This window comes from Oncorhynchus mykiss, chromosome 21 (assembly GCF_013265735.2).
Source record: "Oncorhynchus mykiss isolate Arlee chromosome 21, USDA_OmykA_1.1, whole genome shotgun sequence".
In the NCBI taxonomy this organism is placed as follows: domain Eukaryota; kingdom Metazoa; phylum Chordata; class Actinopteri; order Salmoniformes; family Salmonidae; genus Oncorhynchus; species Oncorhynchus mykiss.
Window position 1 is genome coordinate 4382636 of NC_048585.1, and position 17982 is coordinate 4400617.

The following is a 17982-nucleotide window of genomic DNA, read 5'->3' on the forward strand; positions in this document are numbered from 1 at the left end:
AACATAGTGGTATGTAGACCTAATGTACCCCCCCCCCTGCCTTCCATCACCATATCTGAAAATATGTAATCAATTGCTCTTTTACTGATCATGAAAAGTATGCAATTACGTGCTGTCTGTGTGAAGAAGCAGTTTCTGCCTATCTTCATACTGTACTATCAGAGTTTCTAAACCTAGAGGTGCAACATGGCTCAAAGTGGGAGAGATTGACTTGTCACTACTTGTTTTTGTAAGAACCATTGACTAGCTGAATATAACAATATTCTGTTTGTAAGGTCTGTTTGACCTACTTGCACACAGATTGGTCACCCATGCATACCCCCACAAGACATGCCACCAGAGGTATTTTCACAATCCCCAAGTCCAGAACATTCTATGTGAGGCCCACAGTACCACATAGGACCATGTCTACATGGAGCTCTTCCACATCAGCAGCACAAGGTAAGGTTTTACAAGGTAAAACTACACCTTGTGGAACAGTGGGGACTGTGAAGAGACACACTCAAACGCTAGAACACACATTCTACACACGTACATTGTAATATTGTTGTATGGTGGTATTATTTATTTTGTATTGTAGATATGTAGTGGTCTAAAAATGTTTATATGATGTACTGTTTTATATTGTGTTTTATATGTAAAGTGTCTTAATGTGTTTGGTCCCCAGGTTGAGGTAGCAGGTCATGAGGAGCCTTAATAAATACAAATACATCGCGAGACTTGACGAAACGCCTGAGAAACAGACCAGGCCGGGATTTGAGGAGTCATTGAGAGAAGTGACAAATTCTTCATTAGTTGTACATTTTCTCGAAATCTAAAAGCACAACGTAGATTCAAGCCACGTTCTTAAGTAGTTGAACATGTCATTACTTCAACCTAATTAAAGGGACAAACTGACCCGTTTTAATTTTCGTCAAAAACAACTTTATATCGAAGGAGTGCCTTTGAGTTGACGGACTGCACATGCGCAGTTCGACAGGAGACGACCACCCCGATTGACTTTTTTCTCCGCATGAGTTTAGCTAGCCAACGCCGCCATGACACCACCTACAAAGTGTGATCGAATATTTCTGTTGGATAAAGCAGTTTTAGGCCATCTTCTCTGGTACTATCTTTGATTGAGGTTTCTCAGACGACCACCACCGTTAAACGGTCATCACTAGTTACCACAGCCACAAAGTCTTCATTATGGCCTTAAACCTTAAATGAAGACCAAAAAAAGCAAATGTTTGTTTTCATATTAAAATGTTGGTTTTTACGATATAGCCAAGTTTTACTTTATGGCTGTGGTAACTAGTGACAACACAGACAAACTCACTAGTCTGGTCCTTCCCCACTATAACAAACTCTGAACTTTGACCCCCCCCCCCCAGTAGCGAACTCATCTGGTTCTGCAGCTCCTCCTCTCTGCAGAGCAAAGTGAGATCTCCATTCAAACACATCCAAAAACTCCGCACAGGATGAGACTAAATTCTCTGCTATTCCGCCGCTGATCATCACTTCGCTCCATCGAAAGGAAAGTGACAGTGGAAACTGAATCGATTTCAATCGTTTAAGAGAAGTAAATAGCTAAATAAAGTGGATAAGAATTTCCGCTCCGTGATACCGACTGGTGGTTGCTAGCAGGCTACTCCAACAGACTGCAAACATGGCGAGCGCCTCGTACCATATCTCTAATCTATTGGAAAAAATGACATCAAGCGACAAGGATTTCAGGTAAATACAATATTCTAACAATCTAGGCATTTGAAATGACGCTGTGATTCTACACTTTGACTCAAACCGGTATATCGTCCCGTATGAAAACCCTGCAAGTTAGCTAGTTTAGGCCTCAAATCAATTCTGTCGTTTGGCTAGTCTGCTAACGTTCGCTAGCTAGCTAGCTAAATAACAATATTAGCCACTCGCTATAAACACATTCTTGCGAGGAACCCAGATTAACATGTTGACATTATATTTCTAATTTGTCAGTTTTGCAAAGTGTATATATAGCTAGCTAGTTACATGTAACACTGTCATGTTGCTAGCTAGCTGGCTAACTCGCTCTGACAGTCGTTACTGTCAACGCTAACAAGCTAGGAAACTAGCTAACGTTTTGAGGTAGCAACAGTTATCGAATTTGGCTAGCTAACTCAAGTAAGTGGACTACACTAGTTAGCTAGGTTGTTAACTAAGTAGTTAGCTAGAAAGGCATTGCACATATCCTAGCAGTCTACAGATGCCATATGAATGATTGCTTAGCTAACGTTAGCTAACTACAGTACATCCCATAACATAATTCAGCCTGCATGTTTGTTGTTGGCTGACCGGGGAGTCAAAGTGTAGTTAATTTGGTTAGCTGATTAGTTAGCTTTGAAGCATACCACTACCTCACTGTCAGGTGTTTTATATTAACCATACCAAACACACAATCATAAACAACTTGATTGACTTCCAACCCAAACCGTGAATTAGTCTGCAGCCATATCAACTCCTCATTAGAGAAACAGTTGTTTTTTTCAGAAAATATGATGATGTAAGCCAGCATTCTGCTCTTCACAATTCTGTTAGTTGTCATGAACTTACATGTATAACTAACTACAGAGTGGTAATCTACCACCTAATAAATGTTGCCGTTTTTTTCCACTATCATCTTAGATGTGTGCACCTGTGGGTGTCCAGTGCTGTGTTCCTGTAGTCTTGTTCTGGTGTTTTCCAGTGTTTCTCACACCTGTAGAGAGAGAGAGAGGTAGACACAAAGTAATTTGTCACTGACATTTGCTCTGAAATGTCAGATGTTACAACTATAAAACATATGGAATGTAACCAGTCCCCTGACATACTGAGTGTGCCTCAATAATATGTAATATCTGTCCTGCCCGTCTCTGAAACGGTTTACCTTAACCATGCATTAACCTCACCCCCGGGCTCAATTAGAGTGAGCTAGAGTGAACCGTCTGGTTGGATGAGATTTCCTATGTACGTGTGGGAACTACTAGCATCTCTTCTTATCAACTTACGCTGCTTCCCAGATTCTCAGTCTTGCCAATAACTCTACAGATCCCAGACTATTTCAGGTTCATAACAATGACTGACGGTGGCTTGTGTTCTGTGGTACCTGGGGTGGAACGGTGAGAAATGGTACAGGACTATTGTACAGGGAGCCTGTTCCACTGTGTGCCCCCATTGCCTTGCAGTTTTGAGGGATTGCCTATGCAGCTGCCAAAAGCACGACTTGACACCAGCACTGGATTATCCATCATGGTTGAGTAATATTTTACATCCACCTCTAGATTCTAAACTCTGAAGTGAGTCAGTCAAGAAGTAGCTGTTGAGAGTTTAGGTCTAACCTCTGAGCCTGGAGATGGGGGTTGAGTCTGGAGATGGGGGTTGAGTCTGGAGATGGGGGTTGAGTCTGGAGATGGGGGTTGAGTCTGGAGATGGGGGTTGAGTCTGGAGATGGGGGTTGAGTCTGGAGATGGGGGTTGAGTCTGGAGATGGGGGTTGAGTCTGGAGATGGGGGGTTGAGTCTGGAGATGGGGGGTTGAGTCTGGAGATGGGGGGTTGAGTCTGGAGATGGGGGGTTGAGTCTGGAGATGGGGGGTTGAGTCTGGAGATGGGGGGTTGAGTCTGGAGATGGGGGGTTGAGTCTGGAGATGGGGGGTTGAGTCTGGAGATGGGGGGTTGAGTCTGGAGATGGGGGGTTGAGTCTGGAGATGGGGGGTTGAGTCAGAGGTAGGCCTATTTGAGTTCTAACATCACATTATAGAGGGAGTAAAGAGGTGCTCCTTGCTTCTGCACGTTTGCATGATGACATCATTATTGGCAGGGGAAATCAATGGCCTTTCACATTTGAGTGGGAGGTCTAATGTTATCCACTCTGTCATGTTTGTGTAGGTGTGAGTCTTGTTGTCCTCGTCTAATTTAGGGCCCTAATAAAATGAGGGTGGTGGAGAACGAGGACAGAATCCAGACATTTAAATGGGTTCATTTGCACAAGATTATCATAAAATATGAACAAAATGTATCGGTGATTTGTATTTTCCATCAGCTCGGGAATACCCCTGTCTGTGTGTACACGTATTGTCTACCACTAAGTGTAGCCGTTAGCGACGATGCTAATAAGTAGATGGAAAGGCTTTCACAAACACCTTCTCAATTAAGTGTTAACTACAAAGTAGCTTATCTGGCAAAATTATATACACTGCTCAAAAAAAATAAAGGGAACACTAAAATAACACATCCTAGATCTGAATGAATGAAATATTCTTATTAAATACTTTTTTCTTTACATAGTTGAATGTGCTGACAACAAAATCACACACAAATTATCAATGGAAATCAAATTTATCAACCCATGGAGGTCTGGATTTGGAGTCACACTCAAAATTAAAGTGGAAAACCACACTACAGGCTGATCCAACTTTGATGTAATGTCCTTAAAACAAGTCAAAATGAGACTCAGTAGTGTGTGTGGCCTCCACGTGCCTGTATGACCTCCCTACAATGCCTGGGCATGCTCCTGATGAGGTGGCGGATGGTCTCCTGAGGGATCTCCTCCCAGACCTGGACTAAAGCATCCGCCAACTCCTGGACAGTCTGTGGCGCAACGTGGCGTTGGTAGATGGAGCGGGACATGATGTCCCAGATGTGCTCAATTGGATTCAGGTCTGGGGAACGGGCGGGACAGTCCATAGCATCAATGCCTTCCTCTTGCAGGAACTGCTGACACACTCCAGCCACATGGGCCAACCGCACCAGCATATGGTCTCACAAGGGGTTTGAGGATCTCATCTCGGTACCTAATGGCAGTCAGGCTACCTCTGGCGAGCACATGGAGGGCTATGCGTCCCCCCAAAGAAATGCCACCCCACACCATGACTGACCCACCGCCAAACCGGTCATGCTGGAGGATATTGCAGGCAGCAGAACGTTCTCCACGGCGTCTCCAGACTGTCACGTCTGTCACGTGCTCAGTGTGAACCTGCTTTCATCTGTGAAGAGCACAGGGTGCCAGTGGCTAATTTGCCAATCTTGGTGTTCTCTGGCAAATGCCAAACGTCCTGCACGGTGTTGGGCTGTAAGCACAACCCCCACCTGTGGATGTCGGGCCCTCATACCACCCTCATGGAGTCTGTTTCTTACCGTTTGAGCAGACATATGCACATTTGTGGCCTGCTGGAGGTCATTTTGCAGGGCTCTGGCAGTGCTCCTCCTGCTCCTCCTTGCACAAAGGCGGAGGTAGCGGTCCTGCTGCTGGGTTGTTGCCCTCCTACGGCCTCCTCCACGTCTCCTGATGTACTGGCCTGTCTCCTGGTAGCGCCTCCATGCTCTGGACACTACGCTGACAGACACAGCAAACCTTCTTGCCACAGCCTGCATTGATGTGCCATCCTGGACGAGCTGCACTACCTGAGCCACTTGTGTGGGTTGTAGACTCCGTCTCATGCTACCACTAGAGTGAAAGCACCGCCAGCATTCAAAAGTGACCAAAACATCAGCCAGGAAGCATAGGAACTGAGAAGGGGTCTGTGGTCACCACCTGCAGAACCACTCCTTTATTGGGGGTGTCTTGCTAATTGCCTATAATTTCCACCTGTTGTCTATTCCATTTGCACAACAGCATGTGAAATTTATTGTCAATTAGTGTTGCTTCCTAAGTGGGCAGTTTGATTTCACAGAAGTGTGATTGACTTGGAGTTGCATTGTTGTTTAAGTGTTCCCTTTATTTTTTTGAGCAGTGTATAATGATTGTTAATAATTTATGCAAATCACGTGTACTACAGAAACACCGCTAACCAAACAAGTCTCTTGCTGGTGCCACAGAGTTAAAGGGTATCTACACCCCAAAATGAGCATTTCTTAGATTTGACCCATACCCGTGGTTTAACCATTGTTGTGGACTTAACATCACATTTAAAAAAATGTACGTGTGATATTTGACAGGAAAATCTGAAAAACAATTGAACATAGAAAATGGAATTTGGGGAAAAATACAGTATTTTATAAGGTTCTACTGATGTTTATCTAGTGCGGTGGTGGTACCGTGGTAGTGAAGATTGATTTCCACTATAGAAGATCATTCCCTGGTAGAAAGTGTTTTCCCATGCACCAGTTTAGAGAGAGAGGAGTGTTGGTGCTCCAGTCCATTACCTCATGCCGTGGGGCTGTCTCTCAGTGAGTGTGGGTGCTCCAGTCCATTACCTCATGCCGTGGGGCTGTCTCTCAGTGAGTGTGGGTGCTCCAGTCCATTACCTCATACCGTGGGGCTATCTCTCAGTGAGTGTGGGTGCTCCAGTCCATTACCTCATGCTGTGGGGCTATCTCTCAGTGAGTGTGGGTGCTCCAGTCCATTACCTTATGCTGTGGGGCTGTCTCTCAGTGAGTGTGGGTGCTCCAGCCCATTACCTCATGCTGTGGGGCTGCCTCTCAGTGAGTGTGGGTGCTCCAGTCCATTACCTCATGCTGTGGGGCTGCCTCTCAGTGAGTGTGGGTGCTCCAGCCCATTACCTCATGCTGTGGGGCTGCCTCTCAGTGAGTGTGGGTGCTCCAGTCCATTACCTTATGCTGTGGGGCTGCCTCTCAGTGAGTGTGGGTGCTCCAGCCCATTACCTCATGCTCTGGGGCTGCCTCTCAGTGAGTGTGGGTGCTCCAGTCCATTACCTCATGCTGTGGGGCTGCCTCTCAGTGAGTGTGGATGCTCCAGCCCATTACCTCATGCTGTGGGGCTGCCTCAGTGAGTGTTGGTGCTCCAGTCCATTACCTCATGCTGTGGGGCTGCCTCTCAGTGAGTGTGGATGCTCCAGTCCATTTCCTCATGCTGTGGGGCTGCCTCTCAGTGAGTGTGGATGCTCCAGTCCATTTCCTCATGCTGTGGGGCTGCCTCTCAGTGAGTGTGGGCCATGGACCTCATGCATTATTCATTGTCTTTCCTCTCTTCCTTCTCGCTGTCCCTCTTGTTTAAGAAGCTTCTTGCGTTCCGATGAGGGGGGGACACACACGTCAGAGATGATCAACGAGCCTAGTGTTGAGAAGCATAGTATTTAGGAAAAGGTCTTTGTTGAATCACAGCAGGAGTTCTGTGATGTGTTAAGATGGAGACAAGATGGTGTCTTAAAGCTGATCGTGTGTGATGTATTAAATTGGATATGATGGTAAGTTAACCCCCCCCCCCCCCCCCCACACACACACACACACACACTCTTAAGAGATCAGAGCTGGTCTGTCTGGTATCTTCCAATGCTTTAGGCTTCAAGCGTTCCTCTCCTCGGAGATTTTAGCTTGATCTTTGTACTAGTGTTGATTTGCTTTGGTTTCTAATGTCAGAGCACTTGACTTGTTAACTTCTCTCAGCTCAGTGGTGTTAAAACCCTTCGGAGGGTTTCCTTCTCTTAGCTCAGTGGTGTTAAAACTCTTCGGAGGGTTTCCTTCTCTCAGCTCAGTGGTGTTAAATCCCTTCGGAGGGTTTCCTTCTCTCAGCTCAGTGGTGTTAAAACCCTTCGGAGGGTTTCCTTCTCTCAGCTCAGTGGTGTTAAAACCCTTCGGAGGGTTTCCTTCTCTCAGCTCAGTGGTGTTAAATCCCTTCGGAGGGTTTCCTTCTCTCAGCTCAGTGGTGTTAAAACCCTTCGGAGGGTTTCCTTCTCTCAGCTCAGTGGTGTTAAAACCCTTCGGATGGTTTGACCGGTGGGGGGCTTTCCTTGGGTTCAGCCTGCAAGCTGAACCCGGTTGCCAGTGGAACTGTGTTTTCTGCGACACGTTGGTGCGGCTGACATCCGGGTTAAGCAGGCGGTGTGATAAATAGGTAGGCGGACAGGTGGGTCTTGTTTTTGGAGGACGCATGACTTGGCCTCTCCAGAGCCCTTTGAGGAGTTGCAGGGGGGACTGGTGATCTTCACAAAATAGATGGCATCATGAGGAAAGGACAATGATGTGGATATATTGAAGCAACATCTCAAGACATCAGTCAGGAAGTTAAAGCTTGGTTGCAAATGGGTCTTCCAAATGGATGTTGATCCCAAGCATACTTCCAAGTTGTGGCAAAATGGCTTAAGGACAACAAAGTCAAGGTATTGGAGTGGCCATCATAAAGCCCTGACCTCAATCCTATATGTGTGGGCAGAACTGAAAAAGTGTGTGTGAGCAAGGAGGCCTACAAACCTGACTCTACAAGCCTGACTCAGTTACACCAGCTCTTTCAGGAGGAATGGGCCAAAATTCACCCAACTTATTGTGTGATCCCGAAACGTTTGACCCAGGTTAAACAATTTAAAGGCAATGCTACCAAATACTAATTGAGTGTATGTAAACTTCTGACCCACTGGGAATGTGATGAAAGAAATAACAGCTGAAATAAATCATTGTCTTAACTATTATTCTGACGTTTCACATTCCTAAAATCAAGTGGTGATCGTAACTGACCTAAGACAGGGAATTTTTACTAGGATTACTAGGGTAGGGTAGCCTAGTGGTTAGAGCGTTGGACTAGTAACCGGAAGGTTGCAAGTTCAAATCCCCGAGCTGACAAATCTGTCGTTCTGCCCCTGAACAGGCAGTTAACCCACTGTTCCTCGGCCGTCATTGAAAATAAGAATTTGTTCTGACTTGCCTAGTTAAATAAAGGTAAATATAACATCATAACCCTGTTGGTCTAACTGGGTCTTCTTTCTCCCTGTGTGTTCCTGTAGATTCATGGCCACCAACGACCTGATGTCAGAGCTGCAGAAAGACTCCATCAAGCTGGACGATGACAGTGAACGCAAGGTGGTCAAGATGATCCTCAAGCTACTGGAAGACAAAAACGGAGAGGTCCAGAATCTGGCCGTCAAATGGTGAGAGATCTCTTCTTCTCTCTCTCTCTCTCTCTCTCTGTGTGTGTGTGTGTGTGTGTGTGTGTGTGTGTGTGTGTGTGTGTGTGTGTGTGTGTTCTAAACAGCTCACACTGATAGCTGTTCCATATGTGACAGAAATGTACATCTCTGTTAGAAACTTAGAACAAGGGGGAGATCTAATGATGCAACAACTATCATGGGTTGTTAATATGAGAGATGGCATATTGGATCATAGTGGATGGCATAGTGGATCCAATAGAACAGGAGAGAGATGACATAGTGGTGGATCCAATAGAACAGGAGAGAGATGACATAGTGGTGGATCCAATAGAACAGGAGAGAGATGACATAGTGGTGGATCCAATAGAACAGGTGGATCCAATAGAACAGGAGAGAGATGACATAGTGGTGGATCCAATAGAACAGGAGAGAGATTACATAGTGGTGGATCCAATAGAACAGGTGGATCCAATAGAACAGGAGAGAGATGACATAGTGGTGGATCCAATAGAACAGGTGGATCCAATAGAACAGGAGAGAGATGACATAGTGGTGGATCCAATAGAACAGGAGAGAGATTACATAGTGGTGGATCCAATAGAACAGGAGAGAGATTACATAGTGGTGGATCCAATAGAACAGGTGGATCCAATAGAACAGGAGAGAGATGACATAGTGGTGGATCCAATAGAACAGGAGAGAGATGACATAGTGGGGGATCCAATAGAACAGGAGAGAGATGACATAGTGGTGGGTCCAATAGAACAGGAGAGAGATGACATAGTGGTGGATCCAATAGAACAGGAGAGAGATGACATAGTGGTGGATCCAATAGAACAGGAGAGAGATGACATAGTGGTGGATCCAATAGAACAGGAGAAAGATGGCATAGTGGTGGATCCAATAGAACAGGAGAGAGATGACATAGTGGGGGATCCAATAGAACAGGAGAGAGATGACATAGTGGTGGATCCAATAGAACAGGAGAAAGATGGCATAGTGGTGGATCGAATAGAACAGGAGAGAGATGACATAGTGGTGGATCCAATAGAACAGGAGAGAGATGACATAGTGGTGGATCCAATAGAACAGGAGAAAGATGGCATAGTGGTGGATCGAATAGAACAGGAGAGAAACGGCATAGTGGTGGATCCAATAGAACAGGAGAGAGATGGCATAGTGGTGGATCCAATAGAACAGGAGAGAGATGGCATAGTGGTGGATCAATTGGGAAATTAATGGAAATACATTTGCCGAAATGATAGAATTGCAACGGTCTATGAATATAAACAATGTAAAAATACTAAACCAAAAAGCAGGACTTGGTTATAGAGGAATTGAGGATCATTGGTTTCTTTATTTTTTTTTAATGTTGCTGTGGATTGTTTCAGATCACTAGCTATGCCTATGCATATTTGGGGATCCCGCGAATTTGGGCAGCGGACCTAGCTCAATGGACCTAGCTGATTTATTAAGTTGCGACTGTCAGTGAAAAGCATTTTAAAATATTTGTGAAAACTATTATGTCTTGAGTATATTTTTATAACGTAGAGACGAGAAGGTAAAGTCTCTTTCCAGAATGGCTCCGCTGCCTCCCGCCAAGTCTTGAGCATTCAGTGTTTCATAGTGTAAATTTTGTTGACCCTTCGATTTAAAAATAAATAAAAAATCAGATCCCCCATTTACGTCCTCATTAGTAAATGTACCGTTAATCCCCGTCATTTGGTTACATTAATGTCCGTTAACTTCTTATGGTATTGAGGACGCTTGCGTCCCACTTGGGGAAAAAAAGACTGTTTTCTATCCACATCTACTAATAATATGCATATCTTATGTTCCTGGCATGAGTAGCAGGAAGTTGAAATTGGGCACGCTATTTATCCCAAAGTGAAAATGCTGTCCCCTATACCTTAAAAGGTTAATGTATGTATTAATTAGTCATTTACCGTCGTCAGAGTTGAAACACAGAAGTTCACAACCTGCTACACTTGGTTACTTCATAACCATCATGTATGAGATTGTACATCTAAAAAAAAAAATTGTCTTGTGTTTGGAATGCTCCATGTGACCAATGAGTCTGTGTTTTCTGTCCTGGTAATGTTGAGGGAGCATATAGAAGAACCGGGGCTTGCTGCGCGAGAAATGTAGGAAAGTGTTTTTTTTAACATCCATTGTGAATGATATATATTAAAGTCCTCACAGTAAGCAATTTGAAACATCTTTTCAACAGTCTCCCCCTCGATAATAATCACCAGGCCTCGGTGTGAAAGAGCGATGGAAGTTATAGGTCTACTGCTGCATTGGCCAATAGGCTGTGAGTTCCATGCGCTCCTTTCTTTAGCCACCAATGGACCACAGTGTATCAATGTGTCCATATGACAGAGATGCTGGTGATCTCGCATTAATTTACTTTTTTTTAACTTTGAGATTTTTATCATTTTCATTCAGATTGTTATGATTAATCACATGACGACAGTGATTTTGAGAAACAAACGTTATTTAAATTGTTTTTACCTGTTCCACAAATATGCGCATATGAAAATCATAACTGACATGCAGAATAGTGGGATAAATTGTATGCTTCCCCAAACTTGAAACTCAACGTGCTGCCTATGAAGTCTTCAGACACTGAACAAAACATGTAAATGCAACAATTTTACTGAGTTACAGTTCATATAAGGAAAACAGTAAATTGAAATAAATTCATTAGGTCCTAATCTATGGATTTCACATGCCTAGGCAGGGGTGCAGCAATGGGTGGGCCTGGGAGGGCATAGGCCCAGCCACTGGGGAGCCAGGCCCAGCCACTGGGGAGCCAGGCCCAGCCACTGGGGAGCCAGGCCCAGCCACTGGGGAGCCAGGCCCAGCCACTCGGGAGCCAGGCCCAGCCACTCGGGAGCCAGGCCCAGCCACTGGGGAGCCAGGCCCAGCCAATCAGAATTAGTTTTTTAACCCCACAAAAGGGTGTTATTACAGACAGAAATACTCCTCAGTTTCATCAGCTGCCCGGGTGGCTGGTCTCAGACGATCCCGCAGGTGAAGAAGCCAGGTATGAAGGTCCTGGGCTGGTGTGGTTACACGTGGCCTGTAGTGGTGAGACCGGTTAGATGTACTGCCAAATTCTCTAAAACAATGTTGGAGGAGGCTTATGGTAGAGCAATGAACATTCAATTCTCTGGCAACAGCTCTGGTGGATATTCCTGCATTCAGCACGCCAATTGCACGCTCCCTCAACTAGAGACATCTGTGGCATTGTGTGGTGAAAAATTGCACATTTTTGTGGCCTTTTGTTGTCCCCAGCACAAGGTGCACCTATGTAATGATCTTGCTTTTTTTTTTTTTTTATCAGCTTCTTGATAGGTCACACCTGTCAGGTGGCTGGATTGTCTTGGCAAAGGAGAAATGCTCACTAACAGATGTAAACTCTTTTGTTTACACTACAAAGCTTTTTTAAAAAAACTGAATTTATGGGATTTTTAATTTCAGCTCATGAAACACTTGTTACATGTTGAGTTTATATTTTTGTTCGGTGTAAAATAATTGCCTCCACCTTTCCATGGATTTAGACTTTAGGTTACTCTTTCCATGGTTGGATTTAGACTTTAGGTTACTCTTTCCATGGTTGGATTTAGACTTTAGGTTACTCTTTCCATGGTTGGATTTAGACTTTAGGTTACTCTTTCCATGGTTGGATTTAGACTTTAGGTTACTCTTTCCATGGTTGGATTTAGACTTTAGGTTACTCTTTCCATGGTTGGATTTAGACTTTAGGTTACTCTTTCCATGGTTGGATTTAGACTTTAGGTTACTCTTTCCATGGTTGGATTTAGCCTTTAGGTTACTCTTTCCATGGTTGGATTTAGACTTTAGGTTACTCTTTCCATGGTTGGATTTAGACTTTAGGTTACTCTTTCCATGGTTGGATTTAGACTAGGTTACTCTTTCCATGGTTGGATTTAGACTTTAGGTTACTGTTTCCATGGTTGGATTTAGACTTTAGGTTACTCTTTCCATGGTTGGATTTAGCCTTTAGGTTACTCTTTCCATGGTTGGATTTAGACTTTAGGTTACTCTTTCCATGGTTGGATTTAGCCTTTAGGTTACTCTTTCCATGGTTGGATTTAGCCTTTAGGTTACTCTTTCCATGGTTGGATTTAGCCTTTAGGTTACTCTTTCCATGGTTGGATTTAGACTTTAGGTTACTGTTTCCATGGTTGGATTTAGACTTTAGGTTACTCTTTCCAATGGTTGGATTTAGACTTTAGGTTACTCTTTCCATGGTTGGATTTAGACTTTAGGTTACTCTTTCCATGGTTGGATTTAGACTTTAGGTCACTCTTTCCATGGTTGGATTTAGACTTTAGGTTACTCTTTCCATGGTTGGATTTAGACTTTAGGTTACTCTTTCCATGGTTGGATTTAGACTTTAGGTTACTATTTCCATGGTTGGATTTAGACTTTAGGTTACTGTTTCCATGGTTGGATTTAGACTTTAGGTTACTCTTTCCATGGTTGGATTTAGACTTTAGGTTACTCTTTCCATGGTTGGATTTGGACTTTAGGTTACTATTTCCATGGTTGGATTTAGCCTTTAGGTCACTCTGAAGAAAGGAAAAACATGCCTCATAATATGAAATAAAATATTCCGGTTTCAAACAATGAAGTATGTTATCGAAATGCATACGGCCTAAAGCTCCCATTGTAAAGTGGTGGGAGACGCGCTGACAGCTTTTATTCCTGCACTTGAATGGTGAATAGGAGACGCACTTCAATTACCAGTTGAGAAATAAAAATAGTAGCTCTTCTTTTATCGAGCACCAAAACTGTTTTGAACACAAACGAATAGCATTTTAAAATGAACGGGCGTATAGAAGCACATGTTTTACTCCGGCAGGAACACGCTGAGGAGCTGCAGGGGAAACACCACTCTGTAGGTTGTGTTGGATACATAAGATGGCCAACCAAAATACACACAGGCCAATTTTAATTGCACAAAACTATGCAAATGAACCTGTAGACCAATAAGCACGTCGGTCATTATTTTATTATTTAGTAATGGGATTGTTTTTTTCTCCTGGACACTTTGGCCGGCAACAGTTTAAATGTTTTTATTTTTATTTATTTTTTTAGCTTTTCATGTTTTTCTACAACGAAAACCCTGGTGTGTCTGATTGAACTTAAGGCACCGCTATAGAGAGGTTCAAAACATGGCTGTCAAACACCGAGACTGAGAGGGGCTGAATCACCTGACTGACTGGCTTGGGCCCTGTGGGAGACTGTCTAGTCCCGAACCATCTGTCTGCCACTGTGTCTCTCTGCCACTGTCTGTCTGTCTGTTGCTATGTCTTTCTCTCTCTCTGATGCTATGTCTCTGCCTCTGTCGCTATGTCTTTCTGTCTCTGCCTCTGTCGCTATGTCTTTCTGTCTCTGCCTCTGTCGCTATGTCTTTCTGTCTCTGCCTCTGTCGCTATGTCTTTCTGTCTCTGCCTCTGTCGCTATGTCTTTCTGTCTCTGCCTCTGTCGCTATGTCTTTGTCTCTGTCTGTCACTGTCTGTCTCTGTCGCTATGTCTTTCTGCCTCTTTCTCTCTGCTTCTGTCAGTCACTCTGCCTCTTTCTCTCTGCTTCTGTCAGTCACTCTGCCTCTTTCTCTCTGCCTCCGTTTCTCTCTCTCATTCATATCGTTTCACAACACTGAGTATTGGACAGTGTTATTGAATAACTCTGTGTTTGCTTCAGTTTGTCTTATTGCATATTTGACATTTTTGTCTGTGGATATTTCATGTCAGAGCAGCATTGATTTTTATCTTCCTTGCTCCAGCTAGGGGGACATGTCTCGGTGCTTATGAGCCAGCAGCAGTGTGATCGTCTCGGCTCTCACGCTCAACAAACCATTTAGAATTAGGCTTTTAAGGGATTATGTGATCAATAAGAAGATGAATTAAAAATTAATCTCTCTCTCTCTCTAGGCTGTATTTCTCTCACATCTCCAATGTTTAATATAGGATACAGTCACACTGCAAGTTTGCCTGCTTTCGTATCGCTGCCATTTTGAAGTAGTAATCTACTCTGTTGTGTGTCGTGAACGCAGACTGTCACAAAGGCGTTGTGTCTCTTTGTGTTCTGGCTGCACCACTATGTAAGGAAACAAAGATATTATCATTTTAAGGCCTTTTTTATTATTTTTGTTTCGTTTTTTTTCGTTAGAGAGATGACGGTTCAGGCGACACTGACCTGGATGGCCAGAACAAGTAGGTTCAACTGATGTACTGCTTTAATAAACAGGTCTCTTCCTCTCTCTGCTGCTGACGACAAGAGGCCCTAAAACTGTCTGTTTGAGCCGCTCTCGGCCTAACTGGTAACATGGTAGTGTGTTACTCAGTGTGTTTAATAAACAGGTCTCTTCCTCTCTCTACTGCTGACGACAAGAGGCCCTAAAACTGTCTGGTTGAGCCGCTCTCGGCCTGACTGGTAACATGGTAGTGTTGTTACTCAGTGTGTTTTGATCAAACGACAGCCCTGTTTAAACAAGGGACCCACTTCACATGGCTCAGAGTGGGGTCACAACGTGGTGTTATCATGACATTCGATTAACTCTGGACTAGCTTCTGTTGAAACAAGAGAACCAGTTAGATTGTGTTCCAGCCTGGGCCCGTTGGTCAGTAAGGTGAAGGAGTACCAGGTAGTTTATATTGATATATATATATATATATATATTGTTTTCCAGCCTGGGCCCGTTGGTCAGTAAGGTGAAGGAGTACCAGGTGGAGACTATAGTGGACACACTGTGTACCAACATGCTGGCAGACAAGGAGCAGCTCCGAGACATCTCCAGCATCGGACTGAAGACGGTCATAGGAGAACTGCCCCCGGCGTCCAGCGGTAAGTACCACCCTGACCTCTGACCTCTGTACCCCGATCACTTTTCCACTAGACACGGGCTTTCACAAAGCTGATCTTGGATCAGTTTTTCCTTCTCTTTTTATGGTGTTGTAGTGTGTTGGGTAATGAACTGATGGACTATCCCCTCTAGTGATGGTGTTGTAGTGTGTTGGGTAATGATCTGATGGACTATCCCCTCTAGTGATGGTGTTGTAGGTAATGAACTGATGGACTATCCCCTCTAGTGATGGTGTTATGGGTAATGATCTGATGGACTATCCCCTCTAGTGATGGTGTTGTAGGTAATGAACTGATGGACTATCCCCTCTAGTGATGGTGTTATAGGTAATGAACTGATGGACTATCCCCTCTAGTGATGGTGTTGTAGGTAATGAACTGATGGACTATCCCCTCTAGTGATGGTGTTATAGGTAATGATCTGATGGACTATCCCCTCTAGTGATGGTGTTATAGGTAATGAACTGATGGACTATCCCCTCTAGTGATGGTGTTATAGGTAATGAACTGAGGGACTATCCCCTCTAGTGATGGTGTTATAGGTAATGAACTGAGGGACTATCCCCTCTAGTGATGGTGTTATGGGTAATGAACTGATGGACTATCCCCTCTAGTGATGGTGTTATGGGTAATGAACTGATGGACTATCCCCTCTAGTGATGGTGTTATGGGTAATGAACTGATGGACTATCCCCTCTAGTGATGGTGTTATAGGTAATGAACTGATGGACTATCCCCTCTAGTGATGGTGTTATGGGTAATGAACTGATGGACTATCCCCTCTAGTGATGGTGTTATGGGTAATGAACTGAGGGACTATCCCCTCTAGTGATGGTGTTATGGGTAATGAACTGAGGGACTATCCCCTCTAGTGATGGTGTTATAGGTAATGAACTGATGGACTATCCCCTCTAGTGATGGTGTTATGGGTAATGAACTGATGGACTATCCCCTCTAGTGATGGTGTTGTAGTGTGTTAGGTAATGGACTGATGGACTATCCCCTCTAGTGATGGTGTTATGGGTAATGAACTGATGGACTATCCCCTCTAGTGATGGTGTTATGGGTAATGAACTGATGGACTATCCCCTCTAGTGATGGTGTTATAGGTAATGAACTGATGGACTATCCCCTCTAGTGATGGTGTTATGGGTAATGATCTGATGGACTATCCCCTCTAGTGATGGTGTTATGGGTAATGATCTGATGGACTATCCCCTCTAGTGATGGTGTTGTAGTGTGTTAGGTAATGAACTGATGGACTATCCCCTCTTGCTAGATGTCCTCCTTATATCCTGGTTAATCTCCAGCTGTGTTCAGGCCTTTCCCAGTCATGTGGAGGGAGACATGGAGAAGAGAGCATCTGTTAACAGCCTAGCTGCTTCCCCATCACCTTCAGGCATCAGCCATCTTGGCTGACAGCAGTATGACTCATTTAGCTCACTCAGCCTCTTTCTGTCGCTCTCTGTCTTTCTCCTCTCCTCTCCAACCCCCTCCACCTGTTTCTCTCCCTCTCTCTCCTCTCCAACCTCCTCCCCCTGTTTCTCTCCCTCCTCTCCAACCCCCTCCCCCTGTTTCTCTCCCTCCTCTCCAACCCCCTCCCCCTGTTTCTCTCCCTCCTCTCCAACCCCCTCCCCCTGTTTCTCTCTCTCCTCTCCAACCTCCTCCCCCTGTTTCTCTCCAACCTCCTCCCCCTGTTTCTCTCTCTCCTCTCCACCCCCTCTCTCCTCTACCCCTCCGTCTCTCCTCTCCTCCACCCCTCCGTCTCTCCTCCACCTCTCCTCTCCTCCCCCCCCAGGCTCGGCCCTGGCTGCCAGTGTGTGTAAAAAGATCACAGGCCGTCTGACCAGTGCCATCGCCAAGCAGGAGGATGTGTCAGTTCAGCTGGAGGCTCTGGACATCATGGCTGACATGCTCTGCAGGTTGGTGTGTGTTCTCCACTGTCTGACTGTTGGGGTGTGTTCTCCACTGTCTGACTGTTGGTGTGTGTGTGTGTGTTCTCCACTGTCTGACTGTTGGTGTGTGTGTTCTCCACTGTCTGACTGTTGGTCTGAACCCAGGTTGGTGTGTGTTCTCCACTGTCTGACTGCTGGTGTGTGTGTTCTCCACTGTCTGACTGCTGGTCTGGACCCAAGTTGGTGTGTGTGTGTGTTCTCCACTGTCTGACCGCTGGTCTTGACCCAGGTTGGTGTGTGTTCTCCACTGTCTGACCGCTGGTCTGAACCCATTATAGACTATAGATGGCCCTTTGTCATTGGATTACTTTATTAGTCAATT

At 44.7% G+C, this 17982-nt stretch overlaps 1 protein-coding gene across 3 annotated transcripts in view; it reads left to right on the plus strand.

Annotated features, from left to right (window-relative positions):
- Positions 1 to 1380: 1380 nt before the first annotated feature.
- Positions 1381 to 17982, plus strand: part of LOC110516816 (cullin-associated NEDD8-dissociated protein 1) — a 57221-nt gene continuing 40619 nt past the window's right edge. For all 3 annotated transcript variants that reach the window (XM_036956628.1, XM_036956629.1, XM_036956630.1), the window contains exons 1-4: positions 1381 to 1716; positions 8664 to 8807; positions 15533 to 15687; positions 17504 to 17627. In XM_036956628.1, coding sequence (XP_036812523.1) covers positions 1649 to 1716; positions 8664 to 8807; positions 15533 to 15687; positions 17504 to 17627 — 491 coding nt within the window. In that variant the 5' untranslated portion in view covers positions 1381 to 1648. The remainder of the gene's footprint in view (positions 1717 to 8663; positions 8808 to 15532; positions 15688 to 17503; positions 17628 to 17982) is intronic.